Genomic DNA, 16,195 nt, shown 5'->3' on the forward strand with positions numbered 1-16,195 from the left:
GGTAGGTTGGGCTGGAATTTGTGACAGGCCTCAAGTCACCCGGTGAGCTTCATGGCCAAGAGGGGACTAGAACCTGCATCTCTCAGGTCCCCAGTCCATCGCTCTAACCACTACACCCTACTGGCTCCCAGGAATTGCACTCAAGCGTAGACCGAGCGCAACAGCAAAATGCACTCCTGGCATGGAAAAGGTGCTGGGTACCATTTCAAGCATCTCTAGGTAGGGCTGGAATACCTCTTGTCCGTATCCCTGGAAAGGCACCGCTAGTCAGTGTCTACAATATTGAGCTCAACAGAATAACGATCTGGTTTGGTGCAAAGGCCGCCTTTCATGTACTGAGTTATAGGCAGGCGATGTGCAACATTTGAATGTTCCCACATGTTTAAAAAATCCTTGAGAAAAAAACTCATCCATAGGTATGGATGTTCATTTTGCATCTAACATGCAATGAACGCATTACAATTTTCAAATGTACAACTCCTCTACCAGCAGGCCGAAACAATACCAGTGGCCAGACTAGGCTTTGTCTTCCCGGAGAAGAGAATTTGAATCAGCTAATGCTTTTTGGACTTTTGGCAATTTGCATTAGTTTCCACATTGGCAATATACAGATCAGACAGAGCTGCCCTTCATAATATCAGAAGTCACAAATATGCGCCTTGCTAAATTCTGATTGCACAACTGTGTTGTGCAGTATGTGTGCAAGGCAAAACCAGCTGCATTGCCAGACAAAAAGGTCTAATGATCCAATGCAATTATATAGAAATGCTCACTTGGCCAACTGCTTTCTTGCAGCCATTAAGCCAAGAAGGTTTTCTGCCTCCATGCAGGAGTGGAAGAACTTGATGCAACCATCTTCGAGACCATGATAGTCTTACCACAGCCTAATTTAATCAAGATGATTGAGGAACATTTGCTATTCCAGAGGTATGTCAGAAGAAAAGGAATCATTACAAAATAGAAGTTATAATAAGGGCAAGAGCACTATGAATCTTGAGAATTGAACAAAAACTATCTCTGTAGAACTGTGCCCCTCCTCTCACCTTGGTTTGCTATTTCAGGTGATTCAAATACAAACCGTGCAAAACACATGCATGCTTTCAGCAATGAGCATTTCCCAGAAACTATGCAGTTTAATACCAGAGAGGTGCAGTGCCAGTCTCACAATCCCAGCTTGTTAAGCAGCATTACCTTTTCATTGCATCAATTGTTTTGGAAAGCTAGCCAGCTTTCAAATTTCACAGAACTCTTCAGTTTGAGAAAGTGTTCTGTAGAGGTCAAAGCCTTGCTTCCCTTCCTGCTTGTCCCCAGTCTGAGCTTTGGTGGAGAACTCTCTCTCTATCCATTACTTGTAACAGCATTTCTTCTGAACACACAGTTTTTTCCCATTCGTTAGCAAGGCTCGAGCGACACATTTTTGCCACCACGTTACAGCCACTTGGCTGCAGGTGCTTCGTGCAGGGGCTGATGCTGACAGGAAGATCCAGTCCCCAAGGGCTGGTGAGATGACCAATACTTGGGAGAGGCAAGGAGATGGACAAGCAGACAGCCGAGAAGCTTGTCTCATCTGCCATCAGTCTTGAGGTGGAGCAATGTTTCTGTGGCTTCCTTCAGTGACAAGTGGCCCACATTTAGGAAAGAGTCATCTGTGGAGCCATCTGTGGAGCAATGTGGGAGACAGTGCTCCGTGTCTGACCCATGGGATAGGCTGGCTTCTCCTCTCTGGTGGAGGTATCCTGTCCTGCAAGACCTGGACATTTCTCCCCACATCATGGTGCAATGCACAGGGTCTTTCTGTGACCCTCCGGTCTCTCAGTTTGAACCCTATGGCCCCCAGCATGTGCCAAATTGCTGGAATGCTGCTCACGAAGAACGCTGAGCATTTCTGGCCATAGCATTCGACCGCCCAGGTAAGGCGCATCATGCAGATGACTTACCACCAAGGGTCACCATATTGCATATCTGAAGAAACATCTACTCAGCAGCTGCAACATCTCCCGACTGGTTCTTAGGATACGTGTGCTGCTTATGAAGCTGGTTTAGACATAATGTCCCCAAGTTAATAAGCCACAGTTTATTAATCCAGGCGAGCCCAGTGGGCTTCTCTGCTCCCGTTGGAGCCTTTCTTTGCCTCTTCCCATTACACATCAACTTCGATGCCACTATTTGGATGCCTTTAAACTGCAGTTCCCGAATGAATCCCAAACAGGGACTGAGGCTTTAATGTCAGCTTATGCACGAGGTTCTTAAACTATGCTTTGATCCTGGTTTATGATCCTGACGAATAAATCACTATCAAGCCCATTTCCCCATTTGGGTTGCAATGAGAAACTGTGCTTTAATTTAACCAGCATTGCAAAACCACGCAAAGGGAAGAATCAAGAGAAGAGTGGAGGAGGTTTAGGAACAGGGCTCGTCCTGTCCAAACTGGCCCATTGGCCTGCCCTTTTCTAAAATAAAACTTCTCCTCTCCTAAGCATGTGCCTGTCAGAACAACACAATCTCCATCACAGATTTAAGAATGTTTCAGACTCTAGGAAACAGACGGAGCTTCTTTGGAGGCTTTTAGGCACCATCACTCCACTGGGAATTGCAAAAAATACATCAACATTCTTAGATGCTACATCAGTTTTTTTTAAAAAGCAGGAGTGACCAAACACTTAGGCTTTCTGGAGTTGAACTCTGCCACAAATGTGCTACGACTCTGCATTACACTCTGCAAAACACAGATGTCGACAGCGCTTGAATTTCTGGTGTTACCTGACAGTTTGCATTAGAATAGTTCCCCTTAAAGAACAACCACTCTGCAATCTTCTTCATCAGCATCATGGTATATGTATTCAAAAACTCCACCAGCAGTGGGTACGCAACTTACTTTCCTTCGGAACCAGCCACATACGATGTATCCACTGCATTAGCCTGCAATTATTCATTATTCAAAAGCATAACTTTTGCTGTAATCGAGACAGCTGCAAGACAGACCAGCTAATTTTTTTCAAAGCAAAAGCCTTAACTCTGCATCCACAAGAACTGCAAGCAGTTACCACGAGACCCTGACAACAGTGCGAAAGGCATCAACAGCAGCTCTTTGTTCCAACTCTCATCATCTCCCAGAGGCAGCTCCACTGAATCAAGCCACAATACCTGCTCGGGAACGGGAATGGACTCCCATCGACGTTTCAACAAGAGCAACGGTCTCCGTTTCATGGTGCCCAGTTTTCTCCAGCGGGGCTTCCCTCCGAAGGATTCCAAGCCTGAGCAAAGATGTTAGTCCTGATCCTCAAGTTGCATCACTCAAGTCGACTTCAAGGGTCCCAAAGTTTGCTTTTGCTTGCAAGGTGTTGCAAGGAAGGCATGGGGGAAGAGTTGCTGTCCAAACTATTCTCTATTTTGCAAGCCTTGATCTGCAAGCCCTATAGGAAGCAGACACAGGAAAGCCAGCGGGCTGGTGGTGTGGGGGGAAAAGCCAGCCTTCGCTGATGAATTACCTCATAGACGCATGGAGTAGGTAGACAACACCAGACGCACTCAATCTGAAAATAGCTGTTGCTTAGGAACAAGAAGGGTAAATTGCAGCACCCCGGCTATATATAATTGAGAGCTTTTACATTTAAAGTGAATTAAAACACACCGGACCGGTGCCGCTCTCCTGCTCTCTCTTTGTGCATGCATCTTCCCATGAAGCCTGCGAAAGGAAGGACTAACTGTTCCACACAGACCAGAGGTTGAGCTTTTCCACCCACTTGGCAAGCCAACAGCACCAGAACTGCATCAGGAACTAAATCCTGCCCATATGGCATCCTCGATAAACAGGCTTCCCTCCCTCCCATACACTTTTCATAAAGCCGTGCTCTAAAGGCCCTTCAGGAAGAGACGGGGAGAGCAAGAAGGGAGAAAGCTCATGACCAGGAAGTGTTTCTATCCGTTCCACAAATAAGAAAAGTACCAATGCAAGCATGCAGCTTCTGATGGAGCTTCATATTCATGCAAGCGAGCTACGCAATGGCAAGCTTGGAATTTCAGCATCTCGCTTTTTGAAAGCCCACCATAACAAGATGAAAGTAGTGAGTTTAAAAGATTTTAAAAATGCCTTTTTGGACACACCAGGGGCCATCTCATTCAGCATTCTGATTCTGGCAGAAATTAGCCAGGACATTGGAATGTGCCCTTACCTGGACCTGGAACAAAGGTCTGGACTTGGAACGTACTGGGCAAACAGGAAGAGCCACCCCACCACCAGCCTCTACACCTTCAACATCCTGAGATGCTTTCAGATGCAAACAGGACAGTCACAAAACCAGAGGTCTCCGTGCCATCTGTCCAGGTTGCAAGGCAGCGCTCGGGTTCCCCCACCCACCCAATCACAGAACAAGAAGATACGGTTTGCTTGGCAGGAACGTCAGGGCTGCCAGAAGAATGCTCTGGTAAACATATAGAAACACTGAATCATAGAAACAGAGCGAGTAAGAAGTGGTCTCGCCGGACATCTAGTCTGACCCCCAGCTACAGTCAGCTCCACTTATGACATGCCTACCATGTGCATGTCCAGCTTATCCTTGAACACCCTCACTGATGGGGCTTCAGCCGCCTCCCGTGGAAGCCCATTCCATACCCTCGGGATCCTAACTGCCAGGAAGTACTTTCTGGCATCCAAATTAAACCTGGGTTCCCTGAGCTTCGCTGCACTGAAATGCATCCTGTTTTCTGCAGGGGAAAACAGGTCTCTACCCGCCTTCATGTGGCACCCCATATGTCGCCAAGAGATTGCTAACTTGACGACTCTGTGTCTCTACCTGGACAACATTTTCCTGTAAATCACAAGCCCTCTTGTATGAAAATCCTAAGGTCATACTAGAGGGTTCAACATCTGCATTCTTGTTAATGCCAGTGAATATGACAAGGCCAATGGGCAGCTTTAAGTAAACCCAGGCTTGAAGTGTGTGTTCTCCAGCCCAAAGCAGATTGCCAGAATTCAAATGACAGCTTTAGTAGCCTCCAGTCTAGGAGTCACAAGGCACGTCCCAATTAAGTGTGGCAGGAAAAAATGGGGGAAAACATGCAGCCGCACCTGAGAGCATCAAAAGCCTTCAGAGCGAGTGGCAGAGGAAGAAGTGGTGGATGAGGCAATGCCTAGAATTTTCACGTGAAGCAAGTGTGCAAACCATGTGCAAATGCTCAGGATTCTCTGAGCACTGTCTTGTGGCTTGTTTCATGCCCAGTTCCTCTTTGTCTTTGTGATCACGTGCAAACGGAGCAGTGATCAAACTTGAAATCTGCACAACTTTGCTCTCCTAGTTTTCTGCAATCCTTCATTTTTTTTTCCCATTTACTACAATGGGGTGATTCAGCCGATGGGGAAAATTTACACAATTGTGGCCATTTATGTAACTTTAGGACATTTGTGTAAATCAAATGCAAGTGGATGTTTATGTTGGGAATGAAAGAGGCAGCTGTTCTTGGCATGAGTCAGAGGTTCAACTCTTCAGACGGGGAGGAAGGGCCCCAGATATCGAGATGGGAGAAGCAGAGGGACTGATCTCAAGGCTGCTCTTCCCAGGTGTTCAGGTGGACTCAGTGAATAGCCAAGATTTGCAACTGCCAGGAGGGGGCATGGGACAGGAGCTCCAGGAGACAAACAAGTCTGGAAAGACTCTAGTCCCCATGGCACAGCGTACATGGAGGGCTACCCAATTATGGGGGCGGCATACAGCTAAGAGGCTTGCCCCCCCCCCCCCACTCCAAACAGGTCCTTCCAGCAGGAGGAAGCCCAGGTTACTCCGAAGGAGGGTTCTTGGAAGCAGTTGCTAGATTAGCTTCAACAAACCACTCTGTGCATGCTCAGAAACTTCTTCCTTGTTGATTATGCATAGTGGATGTACACTGGGGAATAATCTGCTTCTGCCAAAGAATGGTGTGTTGTTTTACAAGTGCTAAGGAGGAAGCCTAGCTCCCAACTGGTCATCCATTTATGACCATTTTTGACAGACACGTGGTCAGGTTTTTCATCACAGTCAAAGTTACAAAGAGGGTGTGGTTGCGTGATTTGTGAGCAAAACCGGAATTCTCATATGTCCCCTGCAATTATGTGTACATCTGGAACTGCAGCTCAGTGCTGGGGTAGAATAGCAAGTTCCTGCATTCAGCCCATGGCATTTTGAGTTAAAAAAGGTCTTGACTTGCAGGTGATTGGGAAAAACTTTCGTCTGAGTTTCTGGTGAGCTGTTGCCAAATAGCCAGCACTGAATTAATTTTATAGTCTGGCCTGATATAAAACAGCTAAGATCCTCTGTCCATCACATTTCACGTAGGCACTGGGAAACCAAACCGAACAGCACATTCTGAGAGGTTATACAGACAAAGAGATTAAATCGGCACAATCACAGATAGAAAATATTCAAGCGTTTCCTCCCCTCCTCCATTTCGGGCAGCAGTTCCCAGCCTGGGGTGCAAGGTGGCATTTTAGGGCCTGTGACAAAGAGGAAGGCTGCAAATCATGATGTTTTTCACCAAAAACTATCCCAATAATAACATTATTTATTATTATTTTGCTTGCATTCGGATTCAGTTCTCTCTTGTCCGTTGAGACAAAATCTAGGAATTGCCTGAATCCAATAGGGAGACTTACAGATGGCAATCAGCAAGAAAGTTCCACGTTTTGACAAAATCGTGAATGAGAAGCAGCTCCAAAGAAGTCACTGCATGTTGTGGGATTTATTTTACTGTTTACACTTCTTCCTAACTGCTCAAATTATATTTGAATATTATGCACAGATTTAAAAACTTATTTTTGAGATCAGTTTGTTTACCCGCAGTACTGAATGTGGTTCAAAAATCAGAAAGTTGACTTCTTCATATTTTCCAAGCATTTTAACAATCGTTTTTATCCTTGTTTTTCTCATTATTTATTGGATACAGTGTGTTGTGTGTTGTTATGGTTTTTTGGTCTTGGGTTTTTGTTCTTTGTAAGCCATCCAGGGACTTTTAGTAAAGGGACGGCATAGAAAAACGTTGAATAAATAAATATTTAAATGTGATGCGACTTTTGTAGAACATAAAACATTTTCTAGGGGTGCAGGGCACAGAAAAAGTTGGAAACCACTGGTTTTAGGGGATGCCTGATGTTTGAGGTCAGTGATGAAATGACTGAGGAAACTGTGTTGACTCAAACAGAGGTTCAAACCTCATTCGTCAAAACCATTGCAAAAGTCCCCCAAGGGTGAAGATGCTTTGAACTGGCCAGGAGGCATAAAACAAGACACACTGCTCTGTACTGCGTGTCCATTGATTCAAAGACACTCCATCTGGCATGCAAGATGTGCCAATCTGGTCTTAAGATCTGGCCCTTAGCCTTCCCCCTGATTAAAAACCGACAAAGAATGTGGGAAGTTCAGGAGCAGCGAAGAAAGAAAACCTGCTGAAACCTAATATTTTTTGAATGAGCTCTGCCAAACTTCTGCCCTCAGGCAACCCCTTCAGCTTCTGTGACTCAAGAGACACAAACCTGGCACCAAATACTACTACTGTGGCCATTAGGAAGGGTGCGCCTGAGCCGTGTCTCCTCCCCCTGCAAGAGCAGCTTCTGATCAGACCCCTTGAAGTGCTTGATCTTGGAAAAGAAACCGCACTTCTTTCCCTTTGGAAACTGCTGCCGGTGCATCGCTGGAACCTGTTATCTGGTAACCGAGCTCCAGTCAGCACGGAGAGGTGGCTTTTCATGGCCTTCACCTCATTGATCATCATTGGGAAGAACCCAGCAGGGTGATAAAAACTGAACAGATGGTACCAATTTGATCTGACATAAGCCAAGCCAGCTCTTGCAAATCAATTGCTTAAGTGGGCCGTGATTTGCATATTTGTTTAACGCCAGGGAAAACTGTTCTCACAATGTTCTGCACAAATTGCAGAAAGGGGGTCCAAAATTTTGCACAGATCTGATATGATGGTATCCCTCTCCCTGTTCCTGGCTCCCTTTTGCTTTCCTTTCCCCTCTTCCTTACTCTCCTTCTGGGCCTCATATTCTTTTCCTATTGCTGTGATAGCCTCCTTCCTCGTGACCCTCTCACTCACCCCGTGGCTTCTCTTAGCACCGTTATACTTGCTACCGCTACAAATAGTAACAGCAGCAATACACCCAATTCCATTCTGACTTCATAGGCAGAGGAGCTTTTATACGGATACTACTAAACACCAAACTGCTGAGCAGAACCCCATTCCTTCAAATGAAAACTCAGAAAGACACCACTGCCAAAATGATCAGAGGTTTTTATGTAAGCAATTCTTTCTTTTCAACCCAATGCAGAATCGGCACGCTGATCATTCACAAACCATTCGGAATCTGGTGGGTTTACACGACAGCAAGGTACACGCACACACATGCATGCACATTACCCGCACAGATGTGCACACGCACACACATCCTGAAGATGTGTCTGTGTTATTAGTCAGTTCAGTGCTGTGTCTGAAAGAAATATATTTATTTTTATACTGATATCCTGCTTGTCTTGGGGAAAACGCTCACAGGTGGTTCCCAAGGATTGTCCATCCAAGCACTGACCAGATCTGGACTGTGGGGACCATTTCCAGACTGCAAATTCTGAAGAGAATGTCAAGTCCAGAAAGACGCTCTGTTGCCACACTTTCTTGCCATGTTCCCAGTGGCAGAAGCATTTCACTCTCTTTTCATTCTCACTTTAAACTGCTCCCCTTAATGAATCCTCTCTCTTTTTCTAGATCGGATTCTTACCTTGACATTTACCCATTTTCTAACATGACCAAGAGTATCCTCTCCACTCTGTACTAGTGCCCTATATTTTAACACCCTCCCATTTAGCATCCAACCCTACCTATATTGTTACATCCAAGGCCCTCCTTAAACCTTTCTATTCCGCCTGGCTTCTTCTATCTAACTTTCCTGCTCTTCCTTAAACTGCCTGGTCAATGTCCGTAGATGTTCTCCAGCACCGAGAAGTTCTCAGCAGTTCATTAATCAGGGATCCAGAAAGTCAGATCCAAAGCCAAATCTGGCTTCTCCAAGGATCTCCTTTGCCTCCAGCCCCTACATTTCTCCTAACTAGCATTCTTTTGGTGGTTTTTCAACTTTGGCAGGGTTTTATCTCATCTGTTCTAGAAGGCTGCAATCCCTCTCTCAAGACTTAGTTACTGGGACTGGGAGCTTTAAACAATATTTACCCAGCTATTTTTCATATTTTAACCTCTCCTTTTTACCTTTTGGCCCTGCTCACGGTGGTGTCCAAACCCAACAGCCCAAGAATGCAGCCTTGGAGAGTGTCTACGAAATTAAATCTGGCCCACTGGATGAATGCAGCTCAAAACCCTTTTATATAAAACATAAACCTTTCCAGCTTATGGGACTGCGCCCCTCTGGCTTCTTTTTTCCACACCGTCACTTGGGGATACACAGCAGTTCTCTGCTCTATTGCTTCTTGCATCGCTCCTGCAAAGATGTATGGATGTGAGCCAGAAAACAGCGCATGAAATGACCCTTGATACTTCTGCCAGAGATCCTCATGAGAAATTGGGTTTTGAGGCATTTACTGCAGAAATCTATAACACGATTGATCCAAGATATCAGGGGGAGCTCAAATGCTTACAGGATGAATTCCGGTGTAAACAAAAAGATACTGTTTCAGTTCAAATGCATACACAAACTTAACCAATTTGCACTATCCAAACCGCTTACATAACCCTGCATTCAGTTAAATATATCCACACTTCTCCACAATTTGTGATGAAAGTTCACACATCAAGAAAAGGCCTACAAGAATGTGCATAATACTGAAAAATGTGCATGTTAAAAATATACATGAAAGTATGCATATTACAAATAAATGTGCACCTTCTCTTTGGGAAAATCACTTGAAAAACATGTATAATTTGAAAATTGTTTTGAGAACAAAAAATACATCAAAATTTAATGCAGTTTTAAAAATAAGCATCGGTTCATAAATTGAGCAGAGATGGGATGAAATCACATAACTGCATGAAAACTAGGAAGCCAAAAAGATCCAAGCTTGACAAATTTGGCCAGTTTGAGATGACTTTGTGCACCTGATGGCTTTCAGCATTTCCCAATATGAAAATCACAAGGCAGGGTTGCCCAGTGGTTAAGAGTTCTGGACTACGATTTGGGAGATCTGGATTCTAGTCTCTGCTTATTCACAAAACTCATTGAGTGATTAGAGTCAGTCACTGGTTCTTGGCCTAACATATCTCACAAGATTGTCAGGAAGATACAGTGGAGAGGAGGAAGCAAAGCTAAGCCACCTTGGTTCCTTGCAGGAAAAAAGGCAAGATAGAAATATAATAATATAATTTATTATACATATGTATTCATAAATATAAATGAACAAAGAAATGCATCTAACTGCATCTTGCTTTGTTATTTATTCAGTAGGGCAACTGGTGTACCTAGACCACCAAAAGAGAAAAAAAAGAACAGGCCTAGACACAAAGAGAAGACAAACTACAATTACAATCTAATATTTGGCATGGCAGGGAGAAGGAAGAGGAACAGTTTAAAAAGTGTGCCCATGTTATATCATGCTGTAGAGCTACCTTGCTGGCTTGACAGCAAGCTTCTGTGCATTCAGGGAGATGTAATCCTGAGCAAAGTTGTTCAGGGTTACAGGCCAAGACACTCGGTGCTGGTACTATGCAGTTGCCCTGCACGAACCGATACGAATGCCACAAAGCGACGGGGGAGTACAATAGCAGCTGTCAGAAACACTCCTAGACCGACAGATCTGCAATTTATGCAAATACACTTTGCTCTTGATTACTAAAAACATGTGACTAGGATAGTTCGCCTTTGGATATAAGATTAATCATGAAAACAGCATTTTTCTTCCACCAAGGGATACATGAGAAATATAGAGTGTACTGGGTATAACTTTCAGGGGTACAAGGAAAAAGGTCTTGAAAAACTTCATGATGAAGACTCATCAAATGGACACACTGGTCTTCCCATTGGGAACTGGCAATTTGGCGCTCTCGACAGGCTGGAACTGGGTGCCAGTGGTCACTACACAGACCTCACCATGGATCAATTTAGCCCATCTATAGTCATGCCAATTCCCCCATGAGCATTAGACCTAACCATGGCAGAGTTGCCTTGGAACCAGCTTGCAGGTAGATGGAAACCCTGATCAGCAGATGTACTATAGTGGGGTGGACAATCCATGCCCTTACAGATGTCTTGGCCTACAATGCCCATCATCCCTCACCACTGACTATGATAGCTAGGCCTGATGGGAGTTTTAGGCCAAACCATCTGAACGGCTGCAAGTCGCCCACCCTGTTCCAGAGGCTTCAGCCAGCAAAGACCAGGTGATCTGAAGGGCCAACTTGGCCCCAGCTGGTCTGGTACAGCTTCTGCTTCTGGCCTCATTCTGGGTGGCTTTTCAGTTGCTGCAGCCTGCTTGGAAGACCTGTCTGAACCGGCGGGACTGGTACCCTGCATAGAGGCATCATGCTGACAGATCCAATAATCCCTGTGGATATTGTTGACTACAGAGTGGATTCATTTGCACACATTGCAAACTCTGGTTTCCTGTCTTTGTATTTTATAGTCATATTATACAGTTTTATACTTAAAACTTATGGCTTATACTCATTGTTCCATCAAATATACATAATTCTATAGCTGCCCCAGGAAAACAGGTTGTTGGTGGTGGGGGGATGGTGGGGGGATACATTATAACAGGATGGCGATGATGAGGATAATAAGAAATGATGGGAGCCCCTTCCTTTTATATAGACGGGGCCAAAACACTACTAGCTATGTAATCTTTCTGGTAACAGCTTCCACACAAGGCCCGTATGTGTAATGTACAGAGACCACAAAGAAGAAATAATTAATTGTTAATATTATTGGATTTTATCTGGCCAGGGCGGCTTATTTTATATTGTTATTTTTGTATTTTTAATTTTAATATTTATATTTTTAATTTAATGTTATTTATTTTTAAGTTATTGTTGTAAGCCACCCTGAGGCTTCGGCGAATGGGGCGGCATAAAAATGTTTCAATAAATAAATAAATAAAATAAGAAAGAACATAATCAGACCCCTGGTGACTAAGGCACTGAATACCGCATGCTAGACTAGTCAAAAGTTACAATAATCGTGGTCACTTCACATCAACCACAGAAAAATCTTGCAAAAACTGACCTGAGATCCTCGGGGCCCCCGTTTGTGATCCCATTCAGAATGTCCCATGATCTACAGAAAGATGAAAATAACAATAACAATAATAATTTGTATGTATATCCCACCTTTTTCTTTCAAGGAAAGGAATAACAATAATATTTATTATAATATTACATTGTACTATACTATAACATAATATTATTATAATAATGTTTAGCGCCTACAAAATGATCAGGAGTATTACAACCGGAAAGACGCATCTCTGCCCTCCAATGCATGCATTTCTAAAAAAGGGGACTGTAAATTATTTTATGATGGTATGTACACTGATAAGCGTGATTCATATTTGCACATTGTATTACTGTATGATAAACTATTATGTTGCACTGCGTATTGTTGTATTATTTGAACATAAAATATCTGGAACATTTCATATAAAGCTGGGGTATAAATTTAAAAATTCAATACTAATAAATAATCTTTAATAATTTATTGTGATCATTGAATAAAGTGAATTAATAATACATTTAATAATAAAAAGAACTATTTAAAAAAGTAAAACTATTGAATTTTCCCAGTGAGAATCCCTTTACAAAAGCTCTGTTCTTTGATGCCTAAACGCAAGAAAAATGAATGCTTATACAGATATTCCTGCACAGAGGAGGACGGAATGGATGAACTGCTGGCCACCTAGAGAGCAGTCCTACACATTTCTCCAGAACACACCCCACTGTGTTTCAGCGAAGATGCTGATCTTGGGATTGCAGGCTTAGGCTATCCTTTAAACTATCATTCAATGCAGCTTATTATTAACAGAGCTGAAATTGTACCAAATTCCCTTTCTTAGGTTAGTGCACCAGCACCTGGTCATGTGATTGCACATATACAGCTAAAGTGCCTACTCTGTATTGGCGATTTGCACAAGGAACTCTTAATATTGCTATATTTCAATTCTGGTGGACTTTCCTCTAAATACAAAGATACCAGAATTGGAAAGAGACTGTTCTCTGACACTTTATAAAGGCTGCAATCAAGAGAGTCCCAGATGAAGACATTCCTAACATTTATGAAGCTCGGCAAAGGGTCCTTCATGCTGTCATTCCAAACCTCTCAGGAGATGCAAGAGAGTTGTTCTGAGGCGTGATTTGTACATTGTCCAACAAGAAATGGCCAAAGCACTCGCTGCTCAACATCCACACAAGCATAAGGTTAGTTCTGCACGAGAGAGTGAGCCCAACACAACCACCAACGCAGCTGCATCACACTTCGTTTGTGTGTCTCTCCAAAAGAAATCAGAAGTGAAGTCAGCCGTCTGGAGCACAGCCAAATTGTAACAGCTCGCAGCAGGAGGGCCAAAAGAAGGGAAGCAATTTGTGAAGTGCTGTATCCTGTTCATCCTTGTATCCCATTGGAGGAGCCTAGTGGAGAGTCTTCCTCTCCAAACTGCAGCTTGCATAATCAGGTGGGTATTTATTTATTAAAACATTTGTATGCTGCCTACTGTGCCATAGCCCTTCTGGGTGGCTCACAGTCGTAAGATAAAAAACCACAATAAAACTACTAATTAAAAAAGGTAAGACTAACAAAATACAGATTAAAAATAGAAAACAAAGGTATAGTGGCATCAACTATTAACATGCTTTTTAAAAAGGAAGGTTTAGCTTCCTTTTTCTCTCAGCTGATTCTGGTTCCTCATTCTCTCAGCTCATCTTCTCTGAGTTGGGCCCATTTGCCTTCTGAACTGGCCAATCCCTGAAAACAGGATGGCTGAACTGCTACGCTGGCCGTGACTTTTCTTAAACCAGGCATACCATATGATTTTACCAAATGAATTGGCTCCCTGGATTGTGAAGCCATCACGCCAGTGCTGAAGAGCCACTGGCTACCTTCCTCATGGGACTGCAGGTGGCGCAGTGGTTTAAACTGCTGTGCTGCTGGGCTGGTTGATCAAAAGGTCGCCGGTTCGAATCTGCACAACGGGGTGAGTTCCCATTACTCCGACCCAGCTCTTGCTAACCTTGCAGTTCGAAAGCATGCAAATGCAAGTAGATGAAAAGGTACCACTTCGGTGGGCAGGTAACAGCGTTCCGTGCACTTCGGTGTCCAGTCATGCCGGCCACATGGCCACAGAGACTGCCTGCGGACAAGTGCTGGCTCCCTCGGCCAGGAAACGGAGATGAGCACCGCCCCCTAGAGTGAGGCATGACTAGACGTAACGTCAAGGGGAAACCTTTACCTTTACCTTCCTCATGCAGCCAGCTCCGTGCAATCCACGCAAGGTGTTATCCGTGTACCACATGGTGGCTCCTATGCTTGGATCGGACTCCTAGCATAGTGAACGCTTAGCATGAAATCTCCACATAAAGAGGTTTGGGAGATGTTGCTTGCCAGGCTTAGAAGAATTCCAAAAAAGTCTGGGCTCTTGACATGCATTAATCGTTTAATTCAAGTTTCTAACCCACCATTCACTGTTCCTGGTGCTTTCTAAAGAAAAGCAAATTGTACAGGTGCCTTCACCTAGTTCTCTGATAGCTCAGTGGTTAAACACATGCCTTTTACACAAAAGGTCACAGGTACAATCTTGCAGGTAGAGTTGGGTATCTCCATGCAAAGCTGGGAGAGCCTCTTGCTGGAAACCGTGAAAAGCCCAGTGCCAACTGCTCTAAACCAGAGACAGGTAACCTAAAGCCCTGCAGATGTTTAGAGCGACACCTGCCCCTAGTCCCATGGATGCTGTCCATGTTGACCTAGGCTCACAAGAGTTGTAGGCCAAAACATTTGGATGACACCAGATTGCCTGATGTTTCATAGCCTGTCTGGATAGTTTTGTGAATAAGCTACGAAGCTGCTCTCTCAGATTAAACATTTCAATATGCCCTGCTAGCAGTATGGTTTTTTTTATGTACCAACCAAATTCTAGAAGCCATTTCCCATAGACAGCAATTTCTTTTAATGGGCAAACTGGCTTTCTCACCAAGCCATTAGAAAAGGAGCAAACTGTACTCTTTGTTTATGCAAAGAAGCAAGACTGCTTTCCGAAGGCCATCTCCCCCGGCTCTTACAACATCATTCTTAAACTTCTTTCCTGAACTTGGAACAGTCTCCATCCGAGAAAAAGACTTTAAAAGCCCATTGAGAACAATGCCGCTGTTACTGACGCCAGCAATAAACTTGGCAGAAGCCCTCACACTCAAAACCATTGTAATAATTCATAGTAGCAAACTATAGCAATCATATGTCTTTCATTTCGTTCCTTGTAGCCTACACCCCAACAAATGAGCCGCTGTAAAATCTGGCTGTAAAGCAAACTTTGAAAAACACTGTGCCTTGGCCACACCCTAAACATGCAATTCATTATCACTATCCACTGAATTAACACCATGGTATAAACCAGAAACATGAAGGCAGAATTCCAGAAAACCAAGAGAAACCCATGTATGAATTTTACATTGCTGTGTAAGCCAAGAATAATTGCCAGAACCAAAGTTCTTATTTTCACAGACTATAGTGAAACATAAGGTGGATTAAATACATTGTCAGAATGCTATTTATCAACTCGCTACCCATTCAAAGCTAAGACTCATCTGCCAGTATTTCTCAGTAGCAAAAAAGGCACAGTACAACACAAAAATGGCACAGTATCACAAGCGTTTTCATTGAGGTAAAGATTGGCTCCAGAAGGTGGTAAGTTCAGGCATTTGATGAGACCCAACCATAGCAACCAGGGATGTATCAATTTTCTTTAATTAATTCCATCGGTGTATGAAGATGGTCAGGTCCTGTTTGCTCTATAGTCTGTTCATTGCTGCTTCAGATTTTTTTTTCCAGTTTCCCAAACTTGTATTTGTGAGCACTTCCACAAATTTGCACTAACAAAAATCTGGAAAAACACACAAATCCCTTCATGCACATTTCTATGCTTTAGTCTCCGGCAGGGAGATGAAGGTTTAAAACATTTTCGTGCTTTTTTCCTTTGACTACATAGTCATAACAATGCCAAACAGTTTGAATTTTCTTAAGTAGTCCACA

The 16,195-nt window shown here is 43.6% G+C and overlaps 1 protein-coding gene across 7 annotated transcripts in view; it reads right to left on the reverse strand.

The window, feature by feature from the left end:
- The window catches only part of PDE3A (phosphodiesterase 3A), a 296,763-nt gene that overhangs the window by 94,144 nt on the left and 186,424 nt on the right, over positions 1-16,195 (reverse strand). For 4 of the 7 annotated variants that reach the window (XM_044452148.1, XM_044452155.1, XM_044452150.1 and 1 more), the window contains one exon: positions 12,188-12,238. The exons of 2 other annotated variants lie outside the window; for them this stretch is intronic. In XM_044452148.1, coding sequence (XP_044308083.1) covers positions 12,188-12,238 — 51 coding nt within the window. Of the gene's footprint in view, positions 1-3,144; positions 3,223-12,187; positions 12,239-16,195 lie in introns of those variants that run through there. One more of the 7 variants, XM_044452153.1, reaches the window with a different exon arrangement.

The sequence above is a fragment of the Varanus komodoensis genome, unplaced genomic scaffold (genome assembly GCF_004798865.1).
Source record: "Varanus komodoensis strain SLA01 unplaced genomic scaffold, ASM479886v1 scaffold70, whole genome shotgun sequence".
NCBI classification, from domain to species: domain Eukaryota; kingdom Metazoa; phylum Chordata; class Lepidosauria; order Squamata; family Varanidae; genus Varanus; species Varanus komodoensis.